Genomic DNA, 20,227 nt, shown 5'->3' with positions numbered 1-20,227 from the left:
TCAATCGGGTCATTTTTTCGGCAGCTAATTTTTGCGCCCATTTCACGGAAAAATCCACCAATGGTGAAATGTGAATCCATTCCTGGTGAAAAATTTAGTTCATCACTAGTCAAAATCTATGATTGTACATACAAATATTTTAATTTGCATCTCAATTACAATAGTTTTGACTGGTTAGTTTATGATACATCTTATTTTAGCTTCTTTATACATCTGTATAATTAGCCTGTACATACTTTCTGCAATCTTTCATCAGTTAGTTATGATCGGCTATAGCTGTTTAAAAGACCTAAAATCTAATAAATGATAGAAATAATAGGTACTTCTTACTTATATATTCATTTTGTCATTACTGTGCAAATGGAAAATATAAAGATGATTACTTTATAGTAAGGCTTTAATATGGTTTCAGGTTGGTTCCAATGGTATCAAAGCAGATTCCCATTTACCATAGAAATCTTCAGTCTTTATATGAATAAAAATGTTACAAGAAAGTAATTATTAAATCAAAATTAATGTCACAAATCTCAACTAATAATTTTTTACAGTTGAATTCAACTAATTTTATATAGCTTTAAATGAATGGCTTTATTAATATGTGACCAGTAAAAATGAACTATGGAACTACTTTCCATCTATAATTTGGAAGAGGAGGTTATTTTAAAATAATCACTATGGGAAATACTGCAAAAAACATGGTATGCCCTTAGAATTTTGTGCTATCAATTGCTTGTTGTGAATTGGGTAACTTTTGGAATCATGCACTACAAAGTCCTCAGCTAAATAGCACTCAGCTGTGGCCCCCTGCATGCCATTTAGTGAAATAAAGCACATGAAATACTGCCACATCTGTAAATGGTTCATATTTTAGTTGAAGTAAATGGTTATTGACCAACTAGTTCCTGAGTTGTGGTATGTTGCCTTTGTTCATCATTTTATTGCACCTGTCTTCATGGCCCACATCTATTTTATAGTCTTCACCGCAATTGCGATCTGTCAAAAGTTCAAGAGGACCTCCTATTTCTACTTTTATGGTCTCTAGACAATAATCATGATTTTAAACACACTGCAATGGTTTCAGCCTGAAATCTAAAGAAGTGCACTCAGTACACTGGGTCTCTGACCTGCAGCTCCCTTAATTGTGGCCAGAAATGTTTCTCAGTAGAATTGTGGTTAGAATCCCCATTCAGAATCCAAACCAGAACACTCAATCATATGGCTGTCAGGATTAAATCCAGTGAAGGCGAGACTGAAAAGAGCAAATTGTCTCGGTGAAAAGCAATTTAGAATACCTTTAATCATGAGCTTTTGCTGTAACGGGAAACATGAGGATTTCAAAATGCTTGGTAATATTACTAAAATTAATAGCTTCCAAAAAAGGCAAAATTGTACATTTATTATAGCAGATAATTAACCCTTATGCACCTACCTAACTATAAACAGACCAAATATGACTTTCTATAATCTATTTTACAACCTGGACATACGCCAAACTCATTTTTATTTTTATTTTTTTTGTTGTTTATTGTTTTTCTACAAAATGTAGCTTATTTAGGATCAAGTACAGTTTTATTATTACAAAGAAAGAGAAAATCAGTTTTGAAAAATAGAATTATTGGTTTAAAATGAACTCAATGGGAGATGGCCTTCCTGTAATTCCTGTTTCCTGTAAAACTTTCTGGATAATCAGTTTCCAGATAGGGGATCCCATACCTGTACCTTGTGCATGAAGGTAACTAAGCTGCATGAATCGATATTGAAAAACAATCCTTTTGGGTTTATTTAATGTTTAAATAATTTTTACAAGACTTAAAGGACATGTAAAGCCTACATTTGCCTACAATGTATATCAGTTGGGCACGTCTCCCCCACCCAAATGGCATTATTTGTACTGCATATATCACCTCCGCTTGCCAGCACCATCACATTTTCCTAAAGCAAATAGCAGCTTTCACCCAGGGGCCATTACTCCTCTGATGCATAATCAGAAGATAATCTGAGCTTAGAGCAACTGAGCATGCCCACAAGTCAACAGCCAAAGCAAATTCCTGATGGAGGGGGCCGAGTGGGTTACAGGAGTGATTAAGGGGATGCTGCAGCCTTACTCTGGACAACCAGTAATTTGGATCACTTTACCTTAAGGCTAAGGTAAAGTAAGGCTAGACACTTATCTTGTTAAGATCCTCATCATGCTGTGGTGTAACTATAGAGGGGGCAGACCCCATGGCCATGGGGGCGGGGGCTGGGTAACAGGGGAACCGTGGGGAGGAGTAGGTTTACAGGTGACACACATCAGATACAAAATCCCTGGTGATCCGTGATTATGGGGGGGGGGGGGGGCAGGGGGCTGAATGTTTGTGTCTTTTTGTCTTTTTTCAGGGGGCCCAGGACCCTAAAGTTACACTACTGACATCACGGAAACAGATCAATTGTAAAACTATTTTATCTTTGTAAAAGAAAATGAAAATGGTATACTCACATGTGTCAGATTTAAGATGGCTGTTTGTAATTCCAAAGTACTGTGGATTTTCAATGACAGGGATTTTGGTCATGCCAATGATTACTGTATCAGGACCACCTTCTGATGAAGATGGGGTATTGCTGCCATTGGAAATATGATGGAGGGGACTGGCTGAATCATCATCATTGCTTATCACGGAGGATGGACCTAAAAAAACAAGAAACAGTAGAGATTTTATATTAGCATATCGAATCAGATATACCTTGCATGGTAGCTGACCACCTGTATCCTAGTAATTGGTCAAATGTCTGTTTATTTGGTTATCTTGTTATGAACTATTTCCTGTGGTCTTGCACTATAATGTGCCGTCTATGTTCAAAAAAGACGAAATTATTGTTACATTAAATTCAATTTGGATGCACTGCATCGTGAACTCTTGTTTACAGCATAAATCATTACTTGCTTCATTGAGTTTACTTTCCTCAAAAAGCGTATGTTACCCAATATTTTTAAAAAGCATGCACTAAAGAAAATTTTGTAATACATTAGGCAAGGTACGCATGTTATAATGAAATATATGGGTGCAAGCTGCTGGTCGGTTCCAGAGTGTGTGGCACGATCCATATATATATATATATATATATATATATATATATATACATATATATATAAATATATATATTAATAAATGCCCGAGTAAAAGGTAACAAGCAGTTCAAGGCTCCAATAAGGAGGAAAGTGGAGTTATTACCCTGCACTGACAAAGCCGCCAGTTTAGGAACTCAAGTTGATGAGTTCAGGGGACACAGAGTGAGATTTCTGATGCAAGGGACTGCTGAAAGACTAAACTACACTGGGCATTAGCACCTAAGAAATACCCCAGTAAGCATCTCTGTAGTAATAAGTCAAATCAACTGGACTTGCTTGTTTTTCTTGAAGACGTTTCGCTAATCATCTGACTGGCTTTCTCAATTCAGAATTTTTTTTTTTCTTCTCAATTGAGAAAGTCAGTTGGATGACTAGCAAAGAAAAAAACAAAAGAAGTTGAGTTGATTTGACTTACTAGTACAGATATACCATGACTTGGATGAATAAGAACCTTCACAGACTCACTAACCATCACTGATTTATGGAATAATGTACCCTCTATTGTAAGCGTTCCTTGACCATATAAAGGCACAAAGCCAAAGGCCAAGTACTTTTAAACAGGTCATGACACTCTGAGGTAACGTTTAATATCCTCATATTTTACAATAGGGGGTACATTATTTATTATAATACACAAGTTTCAGTGAGTCATGTGACACATATTACAACCCTAAGCACAATTAAGCACTAGGCAGTGATTAGGATATAACATCACATATGACATTGCATTGATTATTACCAATGGAGGGTATATATTTTACATGAAATTCATTGGTGCTATTTATTATAAACATATACATGTACTGTGTATATTTTTAAATATGTAAATGTTAAGACTAAAACAACCAAAGCATTAGCTACCCATAAACTCAAAATGTCCTACACAATATTTGATAATCAGCTGTTCTGCCATGTAGCTAAAGAGACCGTTGGCAGATAAAGAGAATGATGGGCAGATGCTGCACTGTAACCAGCTGGCTTTGCAATTTCCTCTCTACCACTCAGCTCAGTAGCGGCCATAACTACATCAGCTTTCAGCAAACTGATAAATGTAGCCCTCCATGGCACACACTGTTAAATAGTTTCATATTTGACAAATGACTTGTTTTACATGAAATTGCCTAAATTCCATTCCCTTAATGCACTGACTAAATCACATTATGGTCATAGACATACCGCTGACACTTGTTGTAGAGGAAAATACAAGGGACTCACAAATGTGAAAACAATCTCCTGAAATGCAATTTTTAAAAATCAGCTTTCTGCTGACAAGAAACAGGGGCTTGCCCTCTCATGAATCATTTAGGCAGAACATGAATCACAGGTTAATACTGTAAAGAGTGCCTAAGACTTGCTTTATCCTGATTAAATGGGGTCACCTAATTACTTGTCACAATGATCTGAGAAGCCATTTTGACACCTATTATTGACTTTGCTTCCCGAAGCATTGCACTCCTGTTTCTGAATACGTAGCAAATCTTTTATTTGTTTTACAACTGCACCTCTAACATAGGTTGAGGGGGAAAATCTGCATTGTAGGCACACCATTTTCTTCTGGAAGTATTGCACTTTGTTTTTAAACATGTTAACATGATACTGGCTATCTGGATAACATTATTGCTCATCTTTGTAGAGTTAGGTTAATCAGCACAAACACCTTTTCTGACAGTAAATTCTGCATATTACTGTACATCTTTGCAAATGTTACTGAATGCCGAGAAAATAGACAGTATCAAGGTATTTATCTATAAATTCTAGGGACACACCAAATCCCCTATTTTGGGATTTGGCCGAACCCCAAATCCTTTGTGAAAGATTCCAAACTGAATGTGCAAACTAAGGCATGGAAGGCATAAACCCAACTCCCGTGCAGCGCATGGCGAAAAATTTAATCTTCTGTGATTATGTAGCCAAAAGTCGCATAATTTTAAAAATTCGGATTCGGCTGAATCCATGGTCCTGTTCGAACCAATGTGAATTTTTTAAATGTGTATGTAATTATGTAGGACATGTTGACCCCAAATAACATTTTGCCTAATAAAAGAAAACAATTCTAAGCAACTTTGCAATATACATTCATTACAAATTTATAATGATTTTTACTTTATTTGTATATATAATTAAATATTAAAGCAGTGTTTATCTGTCCTGGTAGCTCTGACTTCGAAACAATGTAACACAAGCCAGTTAATTAACAAACCTGTCTTTGCAGGAGGAGACTGACCTTTGCAACATTGTTTAAATAACCATAACCAGCAAATGCTGCTTTCAATGGCAATTTTATTTTCAAATATATTTTAAAAAATTGCAATAAATTAAAATTGAAAAGTTGCTTAGAATTATGTTTTTGTTTAATTAGGCAAAAATTTATTTTTTGGGTTGACGTGTCCTTTAAAATAACAATTTTCTATTTAGGATCACTCAATAGGAGGGGTATGGTCATATATTATAGGCCTTACAAATGCATGCAGTTTCACAGGCTTATATATAAAAAAGCACATGAATGCAGTACACAAAACCTAGTGCCATACACCTGACAATGACAGGTGGAAAATGCAGAGTTACCTTTTGCCCCAAAGTGCTGCACCTTACACCTCAGTTACAAGTAAGAGGTGCAATAGGTACTGAGGCAAAGCAAATACTAGGGTCATGTGTTTTGTATATGGTGTTTTAAGGTGCCCAGGTGTGTGTGTGTTTAGGTGCCTAAGGCTGCTGCCAAAACAGTAACTGAAGCCCAGTTATTCACAACATTGGTGCTCCTATTTGACCTTTATGAAAAGCAATCTTTTTTGTACTTCGGTCAATTCATTATGACCTTTTAGACCTAAAAAATGTTATCGAGTAGAAGGTATCGATGTTGTGGGAAGGGGAAAAGTGTCCATTAAAATACTCAGTCTAAAGGTGCAGCTGAATTTAGAAAAGTCACAGATACCTTGTCTTCCAGTAGAATCACTATGGGCTGACATATTTAAGTGAGCCAAACTTTAGGAAAAAGTGAAAAATTAAAAAAGCAACAAAATGCTTCTTGTTCTTTTTTATATAATGAATTGATTGATTTTAGCTACTGAACTTATGTAAGGATTATAAGACTCATTTATAACTATGTCAGCAAAAGCCATTACAGCCATCCAGGTAAAGATTTAATGGCAGTCATAAAGTAAGGCAGTTAGTTCCTGATGGAACTGTTTATACCAGTAGCTGCACAGCTGACATGGCTTTAGATGATAAGTGATAAATTTATAGGCTATCAGTATTGGCAGATGGAAGAATCAGATTAGATATTAAAGTGTAAGAGCAGATATCATTATTCCTCAGAGATCAATGTGTTACAGACAGTTGTCCTGGGAATGTGAATAAATGTAGAAGGGAATAAGAAATGATTTATTGTTTTAATCTGCTGGCAGTATCGCATTTCATTCCTGTATCTAGTAGCCTATATTGAAAATATATCCATTTTCAAGAGACTGGGCTCTTTTAAATAAGAAGAAATGGGTCTTTTGTAAAATCAGGCAGAAGGATTTAATCATTACTTGAAGAGATGACAAAGGCAGTGATTTTTAGGGGATGGTTGCTTTTTCTTGGAGTATCAAAATCTCCATCTGTGGGAGATAAATTCATTCTCAGCAAATTTATTCAAATAGCCTCAAGGCCAAATATTCTCAGTGGCATGCTTTTCTACATTGATATACCCCAATGGACTTCAACTCATTTCTGTCTCAAGTGCCTTCGCCTTCTGCTCTCCCATTCTTACTAACAGTGCATACTTTGTTTTGTACTTTACACCTGGAATGTATTTTAATTTGTTATCATATTCTTATATTCTTTACCAGTGTTAGCACAGCCACAAGATCCAGCCTCTGGTCACTCTTGATTTGGATTTATAGGTGTTGTAACATAGCATACCTACTGTAAAACTTAGAATTGCTTAGCCATATTTTTAGCTTTCTCCAAAGGGTTCATTCAGTTTAAAGACACGGCACTGTGCATATACATATCTTTGTTCGGAAGTATGAATTATGATGGCCCCTCCTAATTGATACTTCTATGTAAATGCCAAAATATTCATGCATAACAATGGTACAGGTATAGGACCCATTATCCAGAATGCTCGGGACCAAGGGTATTCCGGATAAGGGGTCTTTCCGTAATTTGGATCTCAATACCTTAAGTCTACTAAAAAATCAATAAAACATTAATTAAACCCAATAGGATTGTTTTGCATCCAATAAGGATTAATTATATCTTAGTTAGAATCAATTACAGGGTTTTGTTTTATTTCTACATAGAAAAAGGAAATCAGTTTTAAAATTCTGAATTATTTGATTAAAATGGAGTCTATGGGAGACGGGCATTCCGTAATTCGGAGCTTTCTGGATAACAGGTTTCCGGATAAGGGGTCCGATACCTGTATAATAAAACTGATGTAGAGATAATGTCAGTGCCAAACAATCAGAGTTTAACCTTACTTTTTTCTTAGTGCTGGGGCAACTGAATAAAACCACAAAAAAACCTGGAATGCATCGAATTTGTCTTTTACTCATCATTTTCAATTGGTCTACAAAACTTAATTTGAAAAAAAGTCGCCTAGGACAAGTCCCATTGAAATGTACAGGAACTCACAAGCTTTTAGATGCTGAAGTTTTACAATTTTTTTGCAATTAATAAATATTGAACATTCAAGTTTTGGAAGTACTAATTACAATTTTAAATTTTAGCACAATAAATTTGAATCGTGAAAATAATGAAAATTAACCCCTTATGCCAAGACCAAAAACGAGTGCAGAATTGCAACTGTTAAAATGCTTGTAACTTATTGCACTTACGAGCAGTGTCAGTTTGCACCTACTTTGTCTATAAGGAGCAAGGTACAAAGCACAGCCCAGTCCAGAGTAAGGGACCATTGTACATAACACCTGCCTTGAAGAGGTGGTAGGGACAGGTCTCCCTTTGCATGTTATGGTATCTGGTGCTTAATATACCATGTGCACCATGGGAGCCAGATGAGAAATTAAACTGTGCTCCATCTTTAGTTGCTAGCATTAAAACTATGTTTTTTGGCAACAAACCTTTATAGTACTTTGTTAATAAATGTCTAGTTTAGTCATCTCCTGTGCTTGAAATGAATTACATTATGCTTAAACATGTGATGTGATGTTGTTCAGTCATATTTAAATGAATGTTCTTGTCCTCAAAGGCTGATAGATAATTTTGGGTGAGAATAAAATATTATGTTCTATCAATTTAACTGGCAGTTCTCATCCAAAAAATCCAAAAAATCAAAAAGGCTATACCATATAAGGGCTCATTTATGCAATATATCATTCTAGTGCCTGCTTTGCTAAATGATACATAATCTTTGTTCATGTTTTTTCTGGTGTCAATTCATGTACCAATTGTGCCATTGCATGAAGATGCTTGCAGTGCTGGACTGGACTTACCAACCCTATGGAATGTGGCTGTCTATCAAATAAAGTGTGAGCCAACAAGGTCACTTCTTTCCCACAAAATATCTGCCTGAAATGACCTATGGACCCCACGGTACAACCCTGACAAAACCCTATGGCTGCATATGGATAGTTAAGTAAGCAATTTTACTTTTAGCATATATTAGATGTTAATTAATTAAAATGTACAAGTAAGTTAACAATATCGTGATGGCGCCACTAGCCTCCTCTTTCAGTTGCTAAACTGGGAAGAAAGATTTTGGCAAATGCACATTAACCTTGACTTTATAAACTCCAAACTGCTGAATCAGGGCAAGAAGAGACAGAAATGATTCTGTTACTAAGACTATGAAAATAATTGCCAAGCTGAGTGAGAAAACATTGAATGCTTTATAAGAAATGCCCTGTTATTATAATATCATTTATTAATGACCACATAAACAGAAAAATCATAGTTTTTTACAGACTAATATATTCAGATAATTTGAATTTAGGATGTATTTCATTAATCTAAAACATTTCTTTAGTAAGTAATGGAAGAGGATGAAAGCAGGGCATGCCTTTACTGAAATCTCTTGTGTTGGTTAAAAGCCTAATTATTAAAAATGTATGCAAATATAAGCAAATAGTATATAACATGTATGGAAATTAATTTACTAGTTCTTTTAAAGTACAAGTATGGGACGTGTTATCCAGAATGCTCGGGACCTGGGGTTTTCTGGATAAGGGATCTTTCCGTAATTTGGATCTCCATAACTTACGTCTGCTAACAATCATTTAAATATTGAATAACCCAATAGGCTTGTTTTGCCTCCAATAAGGATTAATTATATCTTAGTTAGGATCAAGTACAAGGTACTGTTTTATTATTACAGAGAAAAAGGAAATCATTTTATAAAATTAAAATGATTTGCTTGTCTTGGAGTCTATGGGAAATGGCCTTTCCGTATTTTGGAACTTTATGGATAACAGGTTTCCGGATAAGGGATCCCATACCTGTACTACCATATGTAAAATGTATCCTGTGCTTCAACTGAACAAATGTATTTCCGCAAACTAGTATACACTTGAACATTTTGTTGCCCCAGCAGTCTGTTTGGATGAATTGCATGCAGTGCATCTATTGATGCAGGGTAACCTTGGCACTATCATTGAGATGGCGGTACCTCCAGCTTTCACACAGTGGCTTGCAGCTATTGATACAATGTACATGCGCCTAATGAACTGGGTGTAGATGTCATTTTGATGTGCATGAAATTCAGGAAACAATGACATACTGACACTGAGGATTTTCAGCAAAATTGTGCCCAACTGGCATCGAAGTGCACACGCAATTGATTTCATTATAGTGTGTGGGCCACAATTACGCTGGGAAAAAAATATGTCAACTTTTCACACTATACTCCTGCACGCTAATGATTCCTACTGTCTTGCCGAAAGTTTCTGTGTTAAAACAGCAGTCACTTTTCAGCACATTGGACAGAGCACAGTGAATTCCTTGCATTTCCCAAGTCTTGTTATTAAATGGTGTTGAAAGTTTAATGACAGTACAACAGGAAACTCATGCATAAACCCTTCTTCACTTGCACAACCCATGTAATAATGTTTATGTATTCAGTCAGTACACGTCTAAACAGAGGTTAATTGCATTCATCTACTAAGAAAACAAAGTCAAATCTTTTGTCAAAACATTGTAAAATAGTAGTTGAAGATGTGTGCCTGATGGACAGAACGTTATCTTATTCCATGGAAGGAATTTTGTGACAAATATTAACCAAGCGATAAAGACAAACAGGCTTCTTAAATAGTATGAAATGTGCACGCAGCTGTGTATTTTGAACAATCATGTTTGGTGGCTTCCTTAACCCTGTAAATGCCAGTAAACAAGGGAGCAATACAAAGGTATTATTGCGGCAGCCCAGCATTTACAGGATTAAGTTCATTATTAAGATAAAGCTAGGCTGCTATCAGTGGCAGCTGACACGTACAGCCTGAGTTACTATGGAAATGTTCAGGTACCACCAAGAATTATAGAACTATATGCACAATTATACACAATTTCTACATGTGCACAATCAATAGGATTTGTGTTAAACACATTTTCTTTCCATTTTAACATATGTTAATTTACTAGTTCCTATGTTAGGCTTTGAGATAAGGAGCAGCTCATTTAAAGTGGGTTTATCTGTGGATGGCATACGTAGCGCCGCGATATTCCGAAGTCGTGGAAGTTGCCTTGAGAGGAAACTTCCGCGACTTCGGAAAATCACGGCATCACGTATGCCATCCCACCGGCGATTTACATTCTCGACGGTGGGATGGCATTTCGGGCGGCGACTAATCTCCCCGTGTGTCACAGGCCTAAAGGTATGGAATCTATTATCTGGAATGCTTGGGACCTGAGCTTTTCCAGATAACGTATCCTATAACTGTACTAACAGTTTTTCATTTTCTTGTTTAATGCAAGAAATAACAAAACCTATAAAACTTTCTAAATTAATATAATAATATAAAACAGTCAAAATAGTATGTTTAATGAAAGCCCTATGCATTAAATTCAGATTATAGAAGAACGTATAATGACCCTTTAGGTTATGAAATCATGAGACATTTAAAAAGCGTACCTTGCCTTTCACAAAGTGAGACCACCCTTTTTTCATCTTGCTATGGTCCCCTTTGTTAAGAATGCGCTATTTCATATGTAGCATTACAGGCACTGTTGCCAAGCAAACTATTGGCACTTTTATTTAAAGCAAAATTCCCTAAACTCTAGTAAGGTTAAATATTCCTTAGAATACTATGACATGGTAGCGTACATTTAACATTTGAGATAAACATCACCGGTGATGTTGCATATTGCAACCAATCAGACCTTTGCTTTTGTTTTCTAACTTGTAGGTGACCAAATCTAATTGCTGACTGGTCCCTATGGGCAACATTGCCGGTAGGGATGTAGCGAACCTCAAAAAAAAAGTTTGCGAACCCGTTCGCGAACTTACGCCAAAAAGTGCGAAAGTTTGCGAACTTTGCGAACCCCATAGACTTCAATGGGAAGGCGAACTTTAAAACCTAGAAAAGCCATTTCTGGCCAGAAAACTGATTTTAAAGTTGTTTAAAGGGTGCCACGACCTGGACAGTGGCATGCCGGAGGGGGATCAAGGGCAAAAATGTATCTGAAAAATACGTTGTTGGCACAGCGTTGCGTAAAACGCAAGCTATTCCTATGTATACGCAAAGGCAGCTGGCAGACCTAGCAGAAATACGCAGCGTTTTTTGCTATTTCGCACTAAGCGCCATGGAAACGGGATTTGCTTACATCACCAGTACTAGGCTGAAAAACGCCATGTGTGGCTTGTGCGGTGTTTTTAGGCCGAGAAAAAACGCAGCAAAAAAACGCAGCGGAAAAACGCCTAAGGCGAACCCAAATTGCAAACATCGCGAAAAGTTTGCGAACTTGCGAACACACTAATTAGTTGCCGGCGAACAGTTCGCTACATCTCTAATTGCCGGTGATGTTTGTCTCCAATGTTAATAAATATGCCCCTTATTATTGTTTGTGCTAATATTTATTAATGCATACAATCAGAAACGTTCTGAAGTATACAATGAAATTTAATACATTCTGCATATATAATTAGCAATATATAAATAAAAATATACATACAAAAAATATTCAGTTTTCTCCATTACTGTCAACATTATCAACATTCTACTGTTCTACTGTACAGTGCTGTGTACATAAGTAGCACTTTATATATAAAGATATACATACATTATCATCGGGGACCATTTCAATCTCAGCACTGATTTTGAGCCAAGATCCCATTCTTTGGTGTCTTTGTCCCACTGCCTTTTTTTTTTTTTTTAAAGGTTTTAGTTATATTTGATCACATGTTCCAGAGTCTAGAAACACGTGTGATCTCTGTCAGGCCCGGATTTGTGGTGAGGCAAAAATGCATGCCGCCCCGCCACAATGAAATTGTGAAATTTTCTCCCATACGGAGCAATGGGGATTCCTCCCCACTGCTCCGTATCAGAGTTTAAATGGGCGCGCATGCGCCCTGCGCGGCGGCGGGGAGGCGGTGGTAGGGGAGAGAGAGGTTTGTTTGCGCATGCGCGCGCATGGAGAGGGCGGGGGGTGGGGGCGGCCTTGGGGCACCCGGATTTGAAATCCGGCGCTGATCTCTGTAAATTGTTTATACAGACACTATCATAGATATTGTGAACTGCATTGCCTTTACCCATGTAATCTTGTAATTAGTAATGAGCTAATCTGTCCCGTTTCGCTTTGCCAAAAAATTAAAGAAATGCATTGTGGTCAGTGGGTGTCTTTTCTCACTCCGAATGCATTTATGGTCTAAGGTTTTCTGGTGGGCACCTAAGGTCCCAGTCCGACACTGACAGCAGTTTTTCCTGCATTTTTTTGTGGCAAAAGGTTTTGTAGTAAATCCCTTTCTGGCGAAAAATTTGCTCATCAATAGTTGTCATACTCTTTTCAGATCTAATCAAGTTACCATCTATATGTAATCTTTCATTCATTGCAGTTTTCCAATAGCTCTTACCTGTATCTGTACCTGTCTAAAGTAGTGCAGGTAGTGTGACCTGGCAGCAGAGACAATGCTTTTTGTATCCCTGCCTCAAGGCCATAAACAGGAATGTGCTCCCTCACACAAACATTAAAGAGGATGCAGGAAACATTATCAGCAGACTTGAGTAATGGAGGGAGATAAGAAATGCAGTGTGATTGTTATGCATTGCCCTTTTACTGATTAAAACACTGATAAGGTTTAGCATGGAAACAATAGCACTTTGACACTGCTAAAGACCCAGAGCATTCTATTAGATTTTAGATTGACTTAATAACAAGTTTAAACAAACTTTAATTCTTCAAAAAAAAATAAAAAATTAACAGGTAATAATTGTTTTGTAAGTGTCGTGGACATGTTAAGAGACCATAAAGATAATTTATGAACACAAGTGTGGTGCTCTAAAATGGTTGCAAAATTGTGTCCACAGTAATGCAAAATTGCTTGGCCATTGATACTCTAAAATGGTCCCAAAATTGCATTCATAAAAGGTATTTGCATGTATACAAGCTCTTTCCACTTGAAAGTACTTTCCAGAAGGGCCAGTGGCATAACAATAGAAGAAGCAGACCCCATGGTTGCAGGGTGGGGACCTGGGGGACAGGGGGAACCGACCGCAGGGTCAATGCGCAAGTGCATGCATTGAACCGTGGAATTAATACAATAGGGCCTAAAGCACCAATATGACCGATGGCCTGCAATTTTGTGTTGACCAGTATGATGCCCTAATAAAAGAGAGCACCAAAGGACTGAATAATTATTTTATTTCTAACAGTTTTTTGCTTGGGATCATTTATTGTTACTTTACTTTTTGGGAACAGGACTTATTTTATGTATAGAAACAACAGATACGATTAATTCAAAACACATTTAATTCTGCATTATTTGTTGCATGTTAAGATATCAGCATTACAAAGACCCTTTTGTAGGTAAATGACTGAAAGTTAATGGATTCAAATTCTCCCTTTTCGACACGCTGCCAAAAAGGTAATTACTGGCATTCACTTTGCTGCCCTGTGCATAGTGGTGAATATGCTTTCACACATTATTAATTGAAAATCTATTGGATCTTTGCCTCTTTCTAAAGCTATTAATAAGGCATTTCTGATGTTTCAGTAAGTGGGCTGCCGCTGTATGTAAAGATTAGCGATTAATTATGTTAAAGCATTTAAACTCTTAGATGTAGGTTATCTCGGAGGTACACTCCTAAGTTTGCACACAATATACATTTTTAAGGATCTCCTTGACATACAAGTTCAGATTTTAAGCTAGATAATTAAAGGCCTGTCTATCATTTTTAAATCCTCACCTGGTGGAGAATGTGCATAATGGACAAAAGAAAGAAACGTATCCATTTTACAACAAGGTGCACTGAGTGATGTGTGACCCCTGGGTTAAAGGTTAATAGGTCCTGTGACCTTCCTTATGTTTAGCACAAAGGGTTCCAGTCTGAATGTTGTAGTATTATTGTGCTTATACATTTGTGATACAGAGGTGGGGGTGTCTGAAACTTTATGGGACATCTCAACACAAGGTTAAAGACAAATCAATAAGTTAGTGTAAATAACTTACCTTAACTAAAAAGCAAGCAATGTAAGAAATACTGATACGTAATCCTTTTGGTTGTGCTCATGTGTAACATAAAAACATATGCAATGGAATATTTCATTGCATTAAGGCATGAATTTTATGATGGCTATTAAGCTAAGAACAAAATCTTGCTGTGTGCAACCTACACCTCCTTTATAGAAAGTATTGGCCTCCTACTAAAATCCGACTGTCCTGTATTAAAAAAGTATCCCACAAAATAAGTATGTGACTAGGAATGTTCATACCATTATATTAGGAGCAGGGTCACAGAAAAAAATACGTTTATCTTTGTGATAAGTCTACATAATCACAATTTTTAATTAAATCAATGATTCATTGATGATACACTGTGCATTTAAGATATTACTGCTACAGTTAGTGAACAATGTCCAGGTCTAGCGGAGTTCCAGTTTACTTAAAAAAGCCCTACACATACAAATCCTTTGTTTGATTGTATATCCAAAGCCTTACCCTCCAAGAGTGCATGCTTTAACATTAGAACAATGCAATGTACAGGTATAGGATCCCTTATCCGGAAACCCATTATCCAGAAAGTTCCGAATTACGGAAAGTCCATCTCCCATAGGCTCCATTATAAGCAAATAATTTTAATATTTTAAAATGATTTCCTTTTTCTCTGTAAAAATAAAACAGAACCTTGTACTTGATCCCAACTAAGATATAATAAATCCTCATTGGGGGAAAAACAAGCCTATTGGGTGTATTCAATATTTAAATTATTTTTAGCAGACTTAAGTTATGGAGATCCAAATTACGGAAAGACCCCTTATCCGGAAAACCCCTGGTCCCGAGCATTCTGGATAATAGGTCCTAAACCTGTATTAACATTAAGGCCATACCCATGTACAAATGCCCCATAGAACTGTCCAACATGGCGCATAACATCCATGGTGGTTGGACTTCGTGCTCTTAATACACATACCTACACTGATGCAGTAAACGCTGGTTATAAGTAAATTTATCCTATAGAGGACATGGAACATTAAGTGTAAAAATAATATGCAAGTATCCTCGGGGAATAGGGACAAAAACTGTGATCTCTAATCCTAAATGAGCATATGTAGAACCAATCAAGCAATGGGCACAATGTCACTGTATATAGTTCAAATATATTGCTTTGCTTGGAATGCATACATTATTTTACATTTAACTACTGTTCCACTGCATTTGTTGGGTTGTTTATGCCTGCCTTGGGGGGTTTAGGCAGTGATGAGGTATCACTGAGAGTAAATAATTAACGCAAATACACCTCGGGTAGATTTCAGCGTTGGGGAGGTCAGTATCTATCCTAAAGGGCTGCTGGCATGTAGGTCTGTGAAAATATCCCAGTTTAAGAGTCACTAATCCAACTGGTAATTAGTAGAGCTATCCTTACAAATAGACTTGTTCATTCCAATTAAAGACTAGAACTGGCCACCTCTGAGCCACTTCTTTGGTGGATTAGAAGGCATCTGTAAAGTGAGTGGAACTATGATGACTATATACACCTCAAGGTGTTAAATGGGTATTAACACTGTAATACAAGTCGCTGCAGAGATTACAAAGCATGTTAAGACAAAGTCTAAACAGTCTTAAGAATAAAGTTTTCATACTTTAAAGGGATTCTGTCATGATTTTTATGGTGTACTTTTTATTTCTAAATTACACTGTTTACACAGCAAATAATTCACTCTACCATTTAAAATGTTGTCCTTAAACAAAGAAATGTATTTTTTTTTTTAGCTGTAATATTGGTGATAAGGCAGCCATCTCAGTGCATTGTGCCTGAGTCTGAGCTTTCAGAAGGAGCCAACGTTACACATTAGAACTGCTTTCAGGTAATCTATTGTTTCTCCTACTCCCATGTAACTGGAGGAGTCCCAAGCCAGACTTGGATTTCTTATTACTGAGTGCTATTCTGATATCTACTGGGAGCTGCTACCTTCCCATTGTTTTACTGATCGCCTGCTGGGAGTGGGGAGATATCACTGCAACTTGCAGCTCAGCAGTAAAGTGTGACTGAAGTTTACCAGAGCACAGGTCACATGGTTGTGGCACCCTGGGAAATGAAGAATATGGCTAGCCCCATGTGGAATGTCAAAATGAAAAATAAAAAAAAATCTGTGTGCCCTTTTAAAAAACAGATTTTAATGCAGGATTCCGCTGGAGAAGCTCTATTATCTGATGTGTTTCGAAAAAAAAAAATGTTTTTCAATGGCAGAATTCCTTTGAGACAACCAGAGATTTAGCTTTTTGTTTGCCTTAATGTATATTCTTAAAAGTCACATGGCTAAAAGTGAGCTGACATTAGATTGCCAAAACAAACTTTATAATATGTGAGAACAGTAGTATCATGTCTTTGGAAATTAATATGTACAAAAGAAACTCTTAAGTGTAAAAGGTATTTTGTTTTTAGTGTTTTCAGATTTAATAACATAATACAAATTTAAGACAGGATGTTATATAATAAAAGGGAAAAGGTTATATAATAAAAATTGACCAGGAGCAGTAACCAATAGCAACCAATCATCAGGCAGCATTTACTGGTCACCTGTTTCAAATCAAACATCTTATTGGTTGCTATGGGTCACTGCACCTGGGCAAACTTAGTACCTTTTATTACATATGGGGGTATTCTTTTATATGTGCCATGACCCACCCCTTATGCTGCTTTACAATTAACAAATAAATGGAAATAAGGTGATGACTCCATTTTAGGCATTTCCAGCATAAACTGCACTTATCCATTTAAACACTTCATAATATCACCTTTTTTAAACTAATGAAGATTTATACAAATCTGAAAAAACACTGGAATGTGCAAAATACAAAATTATACATGATCAATAAGCCCCAGTCCTCCTGCAACCTCTTACCAAAAGGAAATAAATTACATTTCCATTAGTGAATGTTTTGTAAAATAAGCAAAAAACTCAGCAATAATTTAGGAAATCAAGTCAAAGGCCCATGGCAGACACTGTCTTTGTCAGCATCTCGGGCTGAATAACTTGAAAGGATCCTTTAGCATTCCTGAGCAGGAGTAAATGCTAGCTAACTGCAGGAGAGGAAGGGTACTTTGATGGAGCAACATGCTGGTCAAAACATTTACCCTTGGCCTGAAAAAGTAGTTTACCTTTATGCATATTTTTCTATTGTAGGTTTTCTTATAAAACACAGCAAACAAGAACTCATAACAGACTTTAATTCTCTCATAGAAAATGAAAGATAAAAAATATCAAATGTGTATCCATTGTTATCTATGCCTATTCAAAACAATGCAAAAGAACTATTAAAACTAAAACCTTAATCCAATGTTGGAAATTATCTACAAAATACACGTTTATTAAACTATTAACTATTACCGGAAAAATATAACGGAAATATAATGGAATTACCCCTCTTCCCATTTATTGTATAAATAAGCATGTGTTAAAATAGACTGCAAATGTTGCCTCAAGCTTTGTGGATATTATTCTTTATACTACAGTGGCTCAGTGGGTGGAGTCCTGAGTTCATTTCCATCCAGAACAATATCTGCAAGGAGTTTGTATGTTCACCCCATGTCTGCATGAGGTCCTCCCACATTCCAAAAACATACAGGCAGGTTAACTGGCTCTTGTGTCAATGTGATAGGGATCCTAGACTGCAAGCTCCTCTGGGGCACTGACTGCTGTGAATAATATATAATCGCTGTAAAGCACTGTGGAAATGCGTTGGTGCTATATACACAAATAGTCAAATAGTCCATTACACAGGATCCACACTGCCCATCTAAGCCCTGTACCATTTCCATAATATGCTAAGATGTTATATTATTTTAATACTTGATTAAATTAATTCTACTGTAGATTTATTTGAAAGCACCCATTTGTGATTTTTTTTTTTTTTAAATAATGCATTTATTATGTGGTTAGAATTGCACAAATGGCAAATCACTACAATAATAAATAATTGGCCTACTATTTGGATACTGTTAGACAGCAGTGACCTAAAAAAACTGTTATGCAACAATCCTTTTGTGGTCTATGGAGAGTGATGAGCTGGTCCATGTGTCATGGCTCTAATTTTCCTTATTTCTAACCTTCTCCCTCCTGCAACTGTGTTAGCCCAATATTCCTTAATTCTTTCCTGTGTGTCCTTTCCTTATGTTTCTTATAATGCATCTTCACTGTAATACTCTGTTATCCTCTGCCAATGATAAAGCTATTCCTGCCTTCTCTAATTACTTTTTTACCTTTCTTGTTAAACTGTCTTCTTCCATTCTTCCAAAATGGCTGATGAAACACTGATGCATTATTATCACATAAATGCAATTTAATGATGCAAGAATGCAAGAATGATAGGAACCATTTAGTATACAGAGGTAAGTTTCGATAGGCTAATACAATGTGTTCTGTTTTGTAGGGAAACCCCTTTGAATAATTGTGGATTTCTTAGGTATATTTATCAAATAAATACATTTAGGAACACTTTTACTGCTTGAATCCAGAACAGACAAATGAATAGAAATAGAGACTGAGCAGCTGTTGATTTCTATTCATTGGTCTTTAGTGGGATTTCTATTCCCAGTTAAGCACAACCCCATCTTCAGTCGACCATAGCAGGTGAAGCTTATGGCCACTGTAGGATATGATGTGCAGCTTCTACTTATAACTACTAATAAACTGTACTCCCTGGTTACACCTGAGTTTTCAGAGAAATGCTTATTTTTGTATTATAATTGGAAAATATCCAAATTTTTTTTAGTGTACCTAAAACTGGCCTTACACGCACTGATAATATTGTATGAAACCTTGTTCCGTACGATATTCGGTGCATGTATGGCAAGTCGGCGAGGCGACTGATATTGCAGGAGGCTGCTGATATTGGTCGACTCGCCGATCGGGCGGGTTAAAAGATTTTGATCGGGCGCCTGAGGAAAATCTGCCTTCAGGGCTGAGTCGGCAGAAGGAGGTAGAAATGCTATTGTTTCTACCTCCATATCTGCCATTTCAGCCCTGAACGTTAGTGGCGGATTGGAATGTTCTTTCGTGCGACCGATGGTCCCACGAAAGATCCAAAATCGCCACGTGTGTGGCCACCTTAAGTCTAATGCAGCTTTCTTTTCTGTTAACTACCTTTGATAAAATACACTTGCATTTTTTTGACTAGGTATTAAATAAACAGAGGACATGTTAGGTCACAGCTAAGTGCCAGAATCTTTAAAAGAATTTTCCTTCACCCTGAAGTCATTTGTCTGCTTCTGGGTAATTTTAATGCACTTTGAGCAAAAAAAAATCCATTGATTCAATGTTTTTTGCACATAAAAAACACACATATGTAAGTGCTTCTTGGATGTACATTTGTTAGAGATTCTGTAGCAAAATGTTGTATTCCTAAATAGTAAATATAAATGACAAAAGCCATAAATATGTTTTCTTCATTCCCTTACTAACTGACTTAAAACAAAGCCTACAATTCTTAAATGTGTGGGCCAATGTAATAATTTTTCATAAACT

The 20,227-nt window shown here is 36.5% G+C and overlaps 1 protein-coding gene across 3 annotated transcripts in view; it reads right to left on the bottom strand.

Moving 5' to 3' along the window:
* Positions 1-20,227, bottom strand: part of ntrk2 (neurotrophic receptor tyrosine kinase 2) — a 122,542-nt gene that overhangs the window by 32,845 nt on the left and 69,470 nt on the right. For all 3 annotated transcript variants that reach the window (XM_012965748.3, NM_001079185.1, XM_012965742.3), the window contains one exon: positions 2,480-2,668. In XM_012965748.3, coding sequence (XP_012821202.1) covers positions 2,480-2,668 — 189 coding nt within the window. The remainder of the gene's footprint in view (positions 1-2,479; positions 2,669-20,227) is intronic.

This window comes from Xenopus tropicalis, chromosome 1 (genome assembly GCF_000004195.4).
Source record: "Xenopus tropicalis strain Nigerian chromosome 1, UCB_Xtro_10.0, whole genome shotgun sequence".
Classification (NCBI taxonomy): Eukaryota; Metazoa; Chordata; class Amphibia; order Anura; family Pipidae; genus Xenopus; species Xenopus tropicalis.
This window is presented reverse-complemented; position numbering and strand designations above follow the sequence as displayed.